This window comes from Oculina patagonica, chromosome 1, assembly GCF_052425735.1.
Source record: "Oculina patagonica isolate OP01 chromosome 1, crgOcupat, whole genome shotgun sequence".
NCBI classification, from domain to species: Eukaryota; Metazoa; Cnidaria; class Anthozoa; order Scleractinia; family Oculinidae; genus Oculina; species Oculina patagonica.
This window is the reverse complement of record NC_135758.1, coordinates 27,482,947-27,496,629: the sequence shown is the minus strand read 5'-3', so window position 1 is coordinate 27,496,629 and position 13,683 is coordinate 27,482,947. Positions and strand designations below refer to the sequence as shown.

Genomic DNA, 13,683 nt, shown 5'->3' with positions numbered 1-13,683 from the left:
AATGAGAAGATAGTTCAGTAAGGGGCATGTTCTTGTTATGATGCCTACAATTATGTCTTTTTTTACTAAGAGAGACTCTCTCCTTTGTAATGGAAAACCAGTACAGTTCAAATTCATCCCAGAAAGTTTTCGAGTGTGGACAGCTGTATAAAAGATGATGCAATGTTTCTAAATCTGTTTTACAAAAGGAGCATTTATTACAAGTCCTAAAGCCAATTTTGTAAAGTTTTGTATTAGTAAATAGAAGAGAATTAAGTACCTTGTACTGAAATACTTTAACGTAAGGCTCAAGTGCAACTTTATGTGGAAGCATAAACACGTTCTGCAAAGAATCAATGGAGAAATGAAACTCATCTTGCAATTTGTTAACGGCACTAGGGAATTGGGCCTTTCCTCCTATTAACAATGAATAATAATGCTTTGATCTTTTCTTGGAGATATCAAAAACATTATTATTTATGACAAAAGACAATGAAATCGCACATAGAAACATTGAAACTTGCCATGAAACCTCGTGGACAGGAGAAGACCACTGATGAAGAAAATATACATATACGGACATGACCTTGTCTCCATGGCCAATTGACTGCATGTCAGAGAGCTGCTAGTTTTGTGAACGGCTCATTTCTATCTAATTTCCCACGGATAAAAAAAAACAAAAACAAAAAACTTTTCGTAGAAACTTGACGCTTATTTTAAAAGTTCGGATTCCGGGATGGGAGAGGCAGACCAAAGGATGCTGGAGCATCGTAGCCCAGCCAAGCAATCTGAAGGGTAAAGGACCGAATCGTGTCCAGCTAAGAGACATTCTCAGTGTGAGAAAAAGGGATGAAAAGCAACAACAGGTGCCTGTCAAGTTTTTGGGACCTTTAGCATTTCCCAAAACCGCGCCCAGAAAATACGCAGGCTACAACCCTTTTAAGAAAACATCAGATACTATTTATGAGCAAACCATTTATTAACATGTTCGATTCCGTAAGGCGATTTAAAAAGAAAATATTTGCATGAATTATTGTAGCAGTTTTAAGTAAGCATATCCATCGGAAGAGCCTTGTACACCAAGACTTCCACTAAAATTTGTGCACCGCACAACATTGATATTAATGAGATCAAAATCGCCATTGAATGATCCAAATACCATAGATCTGTATGTGCAAGTACGTAAGTACAGTCACCAATTAGCAAACCAACCATAAGCGCCGCAGATAGCCCCGAGTCCAGGGAACTACCGAGCATTGCTGAACTATGAAGCTTCTTTGATATGTAGCACTGCAAAACAGCTAGAATGGAGTACAAAATACATCCAACGCTCAGAACAACAGCTATGCAAAATGTTTTAATTGCGTGTTCCTTTTCGACAAGTCTCTTAATCGACAGTCCAGTAGTTAAGGCCCCGCTCAAAATAAACGAAACCGCGAACACAACACACGCAATCCTCTCTCTTTTGTAACCAAGACTGCCATTCTTCGGGTTTTTAAACCGCCAGAGAACAACTGAGGAGCAAACTAAAGCGTTTGCGGCGTCGAATGCCAAGGCGAGAGCCGAAGAACTGTCGTAAGCGCCAGCCGACTGAAACGAAGCAATCGTTATGATCAATGACACCACAATGCAAATCACCGTCACCCAAATAGCTGCCTTTCTCCATCGCTGTCGAACGTGTTCGGGTATTTTTCTCTTCTCGTGATCTTTCGTTAAATTTTCGTCCATGAACGATACACACGGCTTGTTTCCTGGTGTTTGTAGTTCATCTTTGATCGGAGGAAATTCTGCGATGAAGTTTCGCGAAACTTTAGGCGGTAAAATGCAATGGTTAGTTGAACCAGTGGAATTTAAGTTCTTTTCTGGATCCAAAAATGTTCTAGAAAGCTTTTCATCCTCACTATCGGAATAACGGTTTCCACCATTTCGTCGCCAAGGACAGTTTGCCATTGACGGACTTCTTCTAGAGTTCGTTATCAATAAACTTTCTACCCATAAGTTTCGTCGCGCATTTGTGATTTCGAGGAGTGTTTTTAAATATTCCATTTGGGTGTAAATTCGGTATTCAAAATTACAGGGCTGAATGATTTCTATTGAATTGCAAAGACAACAGAGCATTTTGCCACTAAACAAAACGATTTGATCATAATTATTTTTTTGCGGAATGAAGGGGCAGAAGTAACGCGTGATTTCATTTAAATTTAAAGCAATTTTATCGAAAATATACAGCCACCAAGACGAATTTGTGAGATAAGTGATACATGGACAAGAAAATTAGCCGACACTAAAGGGTTTAAATCGCTAGACTCGTCGCCATTTAAAGGGATCTGGGGAGTTTATTAAAATGAATTGTCGTGCTGGGCATTTCGTCTCGCATGATTTTGTAGCAGAATTAAACATAGACTAAACATGTAGGATCAAGTAGTGTAGTAGTCTCCCACGCAGTCGTTTTTAGGGGCACTGATCCCTTAAGTGAGCCACGATCGCCCCTAAAAACGACTGCGAGAGGGGCAAGAAGTGTAGTCAAGGCAGTTTATATTAGTAAGCTGTCAAAATCTCCTAGCGCATTATAAGCACTTATTTATGATACAAATAGTAGATATCGATAAAGGCAGCATATGTAAAGTTATGTTTGTCAAAAGCTTAAGAAAACTAGACCTAAACAGATCAAATTCTGGTAATTTTATCAGCGTTCAGACGTTTTGAGATATACAGTAGTTTTTTAGCGTTTTGTGGGATTGCCCTTCGTCAGGCTAACACTTGAAAACCCAAAACCGAAGTTGCAGGCTTGCTTAAATTGCCTGAAATAAATGGGAACACAAAATTACGCGTTTTATGACCGCACGCTATACCTCAACACTTCACTGACCATGCATGATAGATGCACGCATTGAAAAGGATCGTGAAGGATAACTTAATTTAACTCTCATATTAAACGTGTGCGAGAGAGATCGGTCATACGCATTGTTGCCGCCATGTAGGTATCCGAATTGAACTAGTACATGTAAGTTGGAAGTCACAGGGCTAAACTTTATAATTTAAACATAATTATCATAATAAATGCCCATATTTTAATTGGCTCAGAACGGAAATAACTTGCCTGTATAAATCGTTTCGTTTCCTTCCTGCGTTCCAATAGTTAATAAAAACTTAGTTTTTTTTCTCTGTTTAATTTCTTGTTTTGTTTTATGTTATTTCATTTTGTTTCCTTTATTTTGTTTTTTTTTTTCGTGTTACTGGATCTTTTCTGTGGTCAAAATATTTTTTTAGGAAGCTATTTGTCACCCAGAATCATCCAAAGGACTTCATACTGCCTGCTACCTTAAATGATGAAGGCTTGAACATATTTTAGCACAAAGACTTTTCCCCTTTTCCAGACTAACCACACAAATTTCGGCTAGCTGGCAAAAATTTCACTGAACATCTAAGAACTCATTGGAGATTTGGAAGAAAATTTCATCCAGACTCTAACAGATCTTTTTTTATCATCTTCCATATTCTGCAAATCTAGTCAGAGGATTTTCGTACATTTGCCAGATTTTCACTCTGTTTAAATCCTGCATAAAGCTTTCTTTGATATCAGTCGGACGAATGTTTTCATTAAGTATTAAATAAATTGGGCATGGTCATGAAATACTGAGGCGACTCAAAGTGAGTCAGAGCAAAAACTAGAAAACTTTTAACCCAAAACCGACGATGCTTTTGCCAAATGCATGCAAGATTAAAATTGTTTGAAAATCTGATTAACTCTCTCATTCAAAATACAATACACTGTATTATGCATATACGACTTCGTTCCCAGAAACATACCCCAGGAAACAAGTTTATGCATAACATATTATTATCAAAAATAATTTGTTTGTATCAGAACCTACATCTTTTCATATATATTTTTTTATTTTAGCCGTTATCTCAATAATTTTCTTAATTTTAATTTCCGTCAAATATAGTACAAGGGGCTTTATCTTCTCTCTTTAAGAAGAATAATAAAAACCTCGAAGCCGCTAGTACTTCTTTTGCCGGAATGGTCCCGGCTTTTTTTCTTTTCTCTGTTTTGGTAGAATTTTCCTTGTAAGATTTTCTACGAGTGGAGGTTTTCATTTATTTTTTTCTTTCTTCCTGTTTTTTTTTTTTTTTTTGGAGGGGGGGAGGGAGGGGGGGGGGGGGGCGTGGTTCAGCTGAGCAGCGAAGTCGTAACCATCTCACAGATGTACACAAAAAAAAAAAGATATATACCCCACCTAACAAGCATCAGTTTCTCTCAGTTCAGGTTTCTTAACAAAAATACCCCTTTATCCGCCCCCCTACTGCAACGCCCACTCACACCCATTTATGGGACACCCCCCCCTGATTCATTGTATAAATTCACTCTGATAATACGACCGCTCGAAATACCTGACTTAAAAGCAAAAGTAAATCAAATAGCTACTTATTGATCAACAATAAAATGAATCAGTTGTGATTCACTGTAATTCAAGCAGGAGTCGTTGAAGAGTCAGAACTGAATTTTAGCTGCAAATGGATATCATTTTAAAGGGATTAGAACTAGTATAATAATATAAATCTCCCTTATTAAAACGAAATCCCCGTTAACATGACCACACTTTTTATGGGTCGACCATATTTTTATCGCCCAAAGGTGGTCTTATTAACGAGATCAATATGACGGCACCACCCACCTCCATTACCCCAAACACACACACACGCGCAAGGTTTCGTTTTACAGTTACATTACTGAGCATTTGCTTTCTTTCTTTGAAGAGCTGCGATACTGATAACTATACTGGGTTGACGAGCCGTGCTGAGGGCTTGATCTGCCTGCTGTACTGTGCTGTCTGGTGCTAGAAGTGTATGGTCCACTGGGTGTACGCTGGTATGGAGAGCTGGAAGTGCTTGAGGCTGAGTAGGGATTATAACCACTCGATGCACCAGAGTATTGTCCGCTTGATGTGCTATAGGAAGGTACCCTTGAAGTGTTCAAGCCTGAGGAATAATGACTTGATACACCAGACCCGCCTGAGTATACCGGCGTTGCACGCTGGTATGGTGAGCTGGAGGTGTTTGAGGCCGAGGAAGTACTATAACCACTCGATGTACCGGTGTATGGTCCGCTTGCTGTGCTATAGGATGCTACCCCTGAAGTGTTCGAGCTTGAGGAGTAACCACTTGATATACCTGACCCGCCTGAGTATACCGGCGTACCAGACGTACTCGAGCTTCTTGATATGGAGGCAAAAGTGGTGTGCGCTTGAGAGGCTGTAGGCTGCGATGCTGCTGCTTGAGCTCTCGGCTTTGGTGCTGGCCTTCTAACAACGGGTTGCTGATAGCCACTAGGGGATGCTTTGGGAGCTACTGAGTACAAAGCACTCTGTTGTGAATACTTGATTATATACTCTGGGTAGAACTGATCGTGATCAAAAACGACAAAGATGGTTGGATTTGTTCTGTCATCGACACATGAGTCGTACAGATCACTCGCTGGGTTTGAAGGATCCTTCTGTGGTGGCCTTCGATAACTGGAGTGGCCCTTTGTATACGAACCAACAAGGACTTTTGCCACAAACATGAATCGATAGGAATTCGCATCTTCCTTGGCATAAGCGTCGCTGTAAGACGAATTCAAAGCGAAGTAGCTTCCCTCCCCATACACAGTCGCGTTCTTTCCATGCAAGCGCCAATCAAAATTCTGTTTGCAGATGGCCTCCACGGTATCAGGGCTGGTTCCATGAAACAATCTTTTCTCGTTAGGCCTGTGGCCACCAGTCTTGACCGCCAACATGTTTTCCTTTTTCCTGTAAATGATGAACACCAATCAGAAAAGCGTAATTTGCAATTTAAAAACAACATATCTCCCTTTTGCCAACCTGTACCACGTCTTTCTGTACCAGTAGTTGCTGTCAACAAAACCTCGTGTTTAACCTTGTATGTCATGGTAGTTTAATTTGACTGGCTACTTAGCAGTAACAGTATAAATTAGATTTTCAGTGTCTAGGGAAAATAACATTACCTGAAAAAAAAACAAGAAATATCATCCAAAAACATTCTTCAAGTACGTCTAAACAGTATATACAGCACCCAAATGAGGAAAGTAAAGTAAAAATTTTCTCCCGAGAACTGTTCTTTCTTTATTATTAATGTTGACTACAGTATTTGTGTTTTTTAACCAATTTAATCGAACAAAATTTCCATAAAAAACACTTGACTGTGTCATCACAATTAGGTAACGATTTGGAACCATTTCATATCCGCGAACGAATAATACTTGTCTGCTTTCAGAATAATAAAACAAGATATTGCGGTTTTTTTTTTTTCATTAGCATACTTCACTTTACTCCGCCTTACTCAAGAATGTTTCCTTTATACAGACTCTTGGTTTTAGGCCATTGTAACTGTAACTTGATTTAAAATATAATAGAAACAGCGGTGATTTTTTACCAAGTTTACCACCGCTGTTTGTATTATATTTTTAACCATGTTTCCTTTAGACTTCGAGCTTGTAATATTAAAACACCCTTTTGCTTTTGGTTGTTCAGTCAGGCTCAGTCAATCATCTAAGGGACGGACCATTATTTTCTTGGAGGGGGGGGGGGGGTGAAAAATTTTCCTCTGCAAACTTTTTTTTAGTTTATGCACCTCTGCAAACATTTTTTTCGAAACTCTTACTATTTTTTGTTATACATATCGTGTTTGCAAACAATTTATTTTGTCTTTCCAGGCCCTGCAAGCATTTTTCTTCAATATTTTTCATCCCCCCCCCCCCCCCCGCCCCTCCAAAAAAATAATGGTCCGTCCCCTAGTTGAAACTAATAACTTTGATTGATTGATTGTTTGATTGATTATGGTGGTTTGAAAAAAATACCTTTGATACTTCTCCCACATGAACGGGTTCTGCACACGTTCAATGCTTTTGATCACGACGGTCTTTCTGATTGTTTTCTTAAACAGCGTCTCCATTTCTTTATATTCAGATGAGGTCACCGCTAACGAAACGCGTCTGTATTGCTCTTTAGATGGCATTGAGGACCAGTGGCTTGGGACTTTAGCAATTTGTGCATTTTTGCCAGATTTCTGCTTGGCAGATGACATATTATGGGACCTGCAACAACAACAACAAAAATGTTTAAATTAGGATATAATTGATAGTCTTGTGCTCTTATGCAATCAGGTGAAATTGATGGGCACAGGTAAGATCGGTAAAGTCTGTGTCGAACCATACCGCAGAAGCTTATCCCTGATTTTGTAGCATGAAGCGACTAGGATTATTTCTACTCCTCCCTGGAAGGGATGCTTGTCCTGAGCAGGTTTAACCCCAGCATCAAATTTACCGAACCCCACCGAGTGGCGAGAGGAACATCGAGAGTAAAGTCCAGGAACACAACGCAATGGTCTCGGCCAGGGCTCGTACCCGGACCGCTCGATCAGGAGTCCAGCGCCCTTACCATTTTAGGCCACCACGCCTTCCACGAAGCAAAATAGACATAACAGAATACCTGCACGCTTAATGGCCCCAGCATAACAAAAAAATACGTTCCTCGCTTTTATTTTATTTTATGTATGTTATGTTATGTTATATTATGTTATGTTACGTTACGTTACGTTACGTTACGTTACGTTACGTTACGTTACGTTATGTTATGTTATGTTATTTTAATGACTTTGTGCACCTTAGCTATTTGTTACAAAAGAGTATAACTTAAAAGTTATCACTTATACACGGCCAACTGTACGGTCTTTGGACGCTTTTACGTAGCGCACTATCAGTGAAATTGGACTGGAAAAAGTGCGATGTATTTATAAAGAAAATGATGGTTTACAAAATGTCCGAAATAATATTTTTTAAAAATAGTGGATTTTTAATAGATTATTCAAGCATGGCAGTGGTGGAATATGGTAATAGGGATCCCCCTCAAGTTGCAACACGTAGAATGTATCATAGACGGTCAGTGTCGGTGTAATTTCTGTACGTTACGCCTGAGGGTCCAGATGTGGCCTTATGTACGTACCTTTTAAGTTCCCGAATCTCTCCTTTAGATTTAAACTCTGCCGGCCTTCTCCTCACTTTCTTTGTAGTGCCATACCTCAAGTTTTCTTGGTGCATCTCGGTTCTCGGATAAAAATACAACGTGTAATCTTGGTCTGAGATTTTAAACTTAAAGAAACTTGTTTTCCTTAAGAATTCTTCCTCTATGGATTGCTGAAGATCTCTACCCTGCAAGCACACAAAAAACATTAATTTTCTTCACCTATATATAGTGTCAAAACGTTTTGTGCGTTCACTCTCATGAAACAAAAGTATTAGAGTAAAAGATGGCATGGAAGTGGAATACTCAAGATTTTCAACTATTTCTTAACCTTTTCGAGGTTTACATGTAGCGTCACAAAAACCAACACTTCCAAATTCCAATTCGATCGGGAATACACGGCCCCACAAGCTTATAGCTTATAGCTTTAATCCTTACCGTGTCTAAAGGTAATTTATTTTATATATTTGTCACTACCAGGGTTCGTACACATTTTTTTGTACAAAAGTCAAGACATTTTTTTCAAGATTTTATCAAACCATTATTATTACCTTAATTTTCCATACCTTTCCCAGGCCTGGAAAAGTAGCCAGTGTACAAAAATTTCCATTGTTTTTCAAAATTCAAGACTTTGTACGAACCCTGTACTATATAATGCGATGTTAGAGTTGGAAGGATACACAAGGCATGAAAAACGTTATTATCCAGTTCAGCTACATACACATTATTGCCCCAAGAGAATATAAAACTGGCGTTAAACTCACCAAGTGGTCAACACCGTACTCTTGCCAAATTTCATTCTCATCTTTCCAGTACCAGGTCCACGTAGTAGCCACAGGATTGCCAGGATTGCTGGCGTGTGATTCAGAGGAAAGGCGGCGTATTGGAGCGATAACTTCAAAATCTTTCTGTATTATCATCAGCTTATTATCAAGCAGAAAGTTTACGTCATATCCATTGTCGAGCAGTAGGAAACCCTCGCTTTGAAGAGAAGGATAGTAAATTTAAAAAGGATATCATTGAGATCTCAAGGAATTACACTGCACTGTCTGTACACAAAGAATAAAAGGAACTCACGACTACTTATTTTCACAAATAAAATCTATAATTTTATTGTCTAAAAGCCATCAGTACTGGAATTCAGGAATTTCCTAGAAGTTCTTCATAGACCGCTTCGAGACGTTTGGACAGATTTTTTTTTATTATAGACAATAGGGGAAACATCCAATGTCAGTAGATTTTCATATTGTACGCTGGTTGTATAAAGTGATATACGGTTCGTAACTACGCATTTCTTTCGTATTTTCTGTATGCAAATAGCATGTGGTGTTATACACAAAATGCTATCGTTAAAAAACGTCAGCTAACATCGGTTCTTTCCCATCAATATAAGAAAGCTTTCAATTGAGTGTTGTAAATTCAAAAACAAGGTTATGTCATTCTCGCCAACCAAGAAAGACACAGTATACTCCAGTGAACCAATCAAAATTAGCCGGCACGAAGCGCGGGAAAACGTTGCGAGCGAGGCACGATTGATTTTGAAAGCTTAAAACATTGAAATTTTTGATTGTAAGGGTACAACGTCGCAATAGTATCCTTGCGATAGGTTTTGGTTCTCAGTTCTGATTGGTTGAGAAAGTGGCGCGAGTTTTCCTATAACAGTCCCTAAGCGTAGAAATGCAAAACCAAAGCAAATGCGAATTACTTTAGACACTGAAGTGAAAACCACTATCTTCTCCTTTATAAACTGGAGAGCTCACGGATGTACTTAACACAATACAACTTACCTTTCAAAAGAAATCTGAAAGCCTGAAGCCGAGCAGTCCTCTAGCATGACGTCACAGTACAGTTTCTCCAGTTTCTCGTTGTCCGTCTCACTGAAACTTTTCCATTGATTGGCCTCTGGAACTTTGTATTGCCAGTGAAAAGGCAAAGAGCAGTGATGTCCTGGACACTTGACGCCTTTCTTACATTTGCCGAGAAGGAAATCTGAGCAGATGGGTGCGTCTGGCCTATCCTGATGAACATGACCTGTGAAAAACACGAGTGAAAAAGTAACATTTGAAATGCATTAATCTGTTTATGTGACTTACATAGCAAGTTTTATTCCAAAGATTGAACAGCATCTAAACTCGTCTTAAAATTGTGTTATATTGTGTAGAGATGTAAAGCTGAGAGAAAAGCAAAAATTATCAACTAGCTAAAGCTGGAGTTTTGCTTTAATGTACGCTCCAGTTCTCAGAATTGTCACTTTTATAAACTGAAAAATGACATGAAATGAAGGCAAGAAACAACTTAAATTAAAATGACTAAATAAGAAAACGAAATCTTAATGAATTGCATAATTTCCAACATAAAAACCAATTGTACAATGAAACTTAACGATTAAAACAATCCGTAACGCAAATTTTAATTGTAACAGTTCAAAAATATGAATGTTAAATATATATGTAGTAAGACATACCGGTTTCCTTAGTCTTAGTTGAGTCATCGTGAACCAGTAGAATCCTCTTCACAACATCTGATTTCAAGTGATCCATGTGATAACGCTCAAGAACTGTTCGGGTGTGGTCAGTGGTCATAGCAGCTTCATGATCCAAACTGCAGCCATTTCTCTCTTTGTAGCACTTTCTTAAGTGGGCACTACACATGTGAATTCTAGAACACACATCTCCACGATCGCATTTACCATCGTTGTACTCTACACAGACCTTAGGTGCTGATGAAAGCACAAGCCGACGAAGCTGCTGATCTGTTAACTGATCAAGCTTGATCCTCGACAGCAAAGCTTTGTCTTTCTCATTGTGGAAGTGGTGATTCCGCGGACATGTTGCTCCATCGCTACAGGAATCAGTAACGTAATCTCTACAGACATGCAGGTAAGTGCAGTTTTCTTTCGTGCATGTTCCGTAGTAGGCGTTGTTGTAACTGAAGCAGAGGCGCGCTTTTGCAGAGAAAGCATCCACTTGTAAGATTACTCCCCTGTCGTTTTCTGTTAACACAAAGCTGCCTTTCTTTTTGCGAAACCACGATTCGATGTCTTTGAATCCGTTTGGGAACAGATCGGTTCGCTTGGCGATCTCTGAAAAAGAGACTGAGCAGCTGTAATCTTTGCACAAGCTTTCAAACACTTTTCTCTCGGATGGCTCGCAACCGGTCACAGCAACATCTTTAGATGGAATGGAAACGCCCTGATTGCTCACTTCACTGGCAGTTGCCCCAACGGACATGGCCTTGTTGATTGACAGAATCACTGATTCACTACACTTTCCATAATCTTTTGAACCAGCAGGTTTGTTGTCACAGACCAGAAGAGCTCTAAGCACTGGATTTAGGTTTCCATCTCTGATTTTCAGGCCATAGTTTTGAAGTATGGCAGTTGAGTGGGCCGTTAACAACGCATTTTGGTGTTGGAGACCACAGTCCTCCTCGTCTTCGCACTTCTTTCTGATCATATCTTTACAAATGTGTATCTGGGCACAACTCTCCCCTTTTAAGCAAATTCCTTTGTTGTAGTCTAAACAGACTTGGGGGATGGATAGCTGCACGACCTTACGGAGGTTTTCTTCTGTGAGACCATTTAACCTGAGTTTGGAAAGGAACTTTCGATCCTCGTCGTACTGAAAACTGTGATTTCGTTGACAACTGTCCCCAAACCTGCAAAAGCCACCGATGTAATCCCTGCACACGTGCAAGTACTGGCAATCCTTTCTCGAGCATGCCTGGTTGAAACACAACTGTGCCCGTCGACAAAACGCGCTGACCTCCAAGATTGTTCCTTCTTTGCTTTCACTGAGAAGAAAGCTCTCTTTTCTTGCTTTAAACCACGCTGCAATGTCCCCACACCCGTAAGAAAACAAATCCTGTCTTTTTGAGATGGCAGCAAAGGATACTGTCCCATTATATTCCTTCAAAATGCAGTCAAAGACAGTCTTCTTGGAGGGAGTGCATTTCTCAAGGTCTGGAACTGAGCTGCATGAACTTGAAATGGATACCTTTCGCTGGCGCTCCCCTTTAACAGCTTCTTGTGAAGTGGCCAAGCTGTCAGATTGTGTGATGTCAGAGGATTGCTTTTCATCACTGCCCATCACCCATTTCTTCACAAATTCCTTACTGGCATCGCCAGCTGTTGGTAAAGCATTGGAAACAGCTGCAGAGACTGGTGTTTTCTTCTCATTATCAGACCGCTTGTTAGGGCTAGGAACTTTAGTAGTCGGGTTGTCATTCTTCGTTTCGCATGAATCCACTAGACTTTTCTTCTTCTCTAGTCCAGTTTCCTTTCCCACTGAATTATTTTTCAGTTCCTTACAGCTTGTATTGGTAGCACTTGAGCTGCTGGGTGACCTCTGTTTGGTCATCTGATACTTTGATTGACTGTTGTCAGTGTGCGCATGCGTATTTTCTTCTTTAATACGTTTCACGGTCGTGAAACTATCAGTGGCAGTTTTGTTTTCTTCAGACGACGAATCCGAACAGTTTCCTTCTTCTTCAGCTTGTGGAATGTTTAGAAATTCAAAACTTTTCTTGCAAGAAGCTGTAGCAGTTGGAACGTCTGCCAAGTTGTTAATATAAACAGGCTCTTGATCTTTCGTTTCTTGTTGTGATTGTTTCGCTTTGTTTCTGCTTTGTTGTGTCTTCTGGTTTCTTGTCTCCGAGCTGCTTCCTATTTCGTTTGGTCTGGAACTCCTTGCATTGTTACTGGCGGCCTCTTGCGGTGCTGTGCTACTTTGAGAATCGTTTGTTCCTTGGCTTGGAAGTGACGGTTTCTTTGTCAATGGCTGATCTTGATCGATAGCTGGAGTGTTTGGTTTCGTTAAATTATTCACAGCATCAGTTTTCGCCGTTTCAACGGTAGTCGTAGTGTGTAACCGCTTGTCTTTGCCAAAAGATCTCTGCTCTTCCAGAACTAAAATGCTGCTACGAACAAAAGCGGCCTTCATGGACTGATGGGGCACCAAATCATATTGCTTCAGAATTTTCTTGTTGTGAGAATCCGTGAGGTTATGTGACAAGGCACAATAACATGTCAATCCTCGGACCACGTTAGAGCAAAGATGAAGATACGGGCATTTATCAGACTTACATTCATTTCTCAAATACAACTGACAAACCTGTGGTAAACTCCAGGCAACAATGTTCCTCACATTGCCTTTCGGAAATTTGTCAAGGCCGAGCTCTTTCGCCTTCTCATTGTTGTCTGTGTCGAAGAAATCATGTGAACGGCTGCAATTTCCATCGCAGTTTCCTTCGACGAAGCTTTTACAAATATGCCAGAATTTGCACTTGCCCCGTGGACATAAACCACGGTTAAGATATTGTTGACAAATTTTCTTTCTCAAATCAATTCGTACACCTGCGATGTCATCGTTGCGATCTTTCACCACAACAAAGCGACCACGAGCTTGAGTTTTCAGCCAATTCTTCTTCTCTTGATCCGTCCCGATACTTTTTAAAGGTGATGAATCCTTCAAAAGAGAAGACAACTCGGCAAAACCGCCACTACCGCAAATAAAATTGAAAACTTTCGCTACAATAACATCGTCCGCCATTTTGCCAACCAGAAGAAATTTTCGCGGAAACGAGGGCGAGAATTCCGAGAAAACGACAATAATTCCCTGGTGGAGTACGGTGGGGAGATTACTTGTTAGTTGCCTTTTTTCCACCTCGCACAGTCAAAGTGGGC

At 39.9% G+C, this 13,683-nt stretch overlaps 3 protein-coding genes across 3 annotated transcripts in view; all 3 read right to left on the bottom strand.

The window, feature by feature from the left end:
• Positions 1-13,683, bottom strand: part of LOC144642613 (protein mono-ADP-ribosyltransferase TIPARP-like) — a 132,064-nt gene that overhangs the window by 93,857 nt on the left and 24,524 nt on the right. The gene's annotated exons all lie outside the window — the stretch shown is intronic.
• LOC144649485 (transmembrane protein 163a-like) lies at positions 977-1,996 on the bottom strand. The gene has a single exon (XM_078508981.1). The coding sequence runs from the start codon at positions 1,927-1,929 to the stop codon at positions 1,024-1,026; it is 906 nt and encodes a 301-aa protein (XP_078365107.1). The 5' UTR covers positions 1,930-1,996; the 3' UTR covers positions 977-1,023.
• Positions 3,130-13,647, bottom strand: LOC144661978 (uncharacterized). The gene is made up of 6 exons (XM_078522712.1): positions 10,465-13,647; positions 9,788-10,031; positions 8,765-8,981; positions 7,983-8,188; positions 6,839-7,075; positions 3,130-5,771 (listed from the first exon to the last, which is right to left on the bottom strand). Exons 1-6 carry the CDS (start codon positions 13,547-13,549, stop codon positions 4,706-4,708), a joined length of 5,055 nt encoding a protein of 1,684 aa, XP_078378838.1. The 5' UTR covers positions 13,550-13,647; the 3' UTR covers positions 3,130-4,705.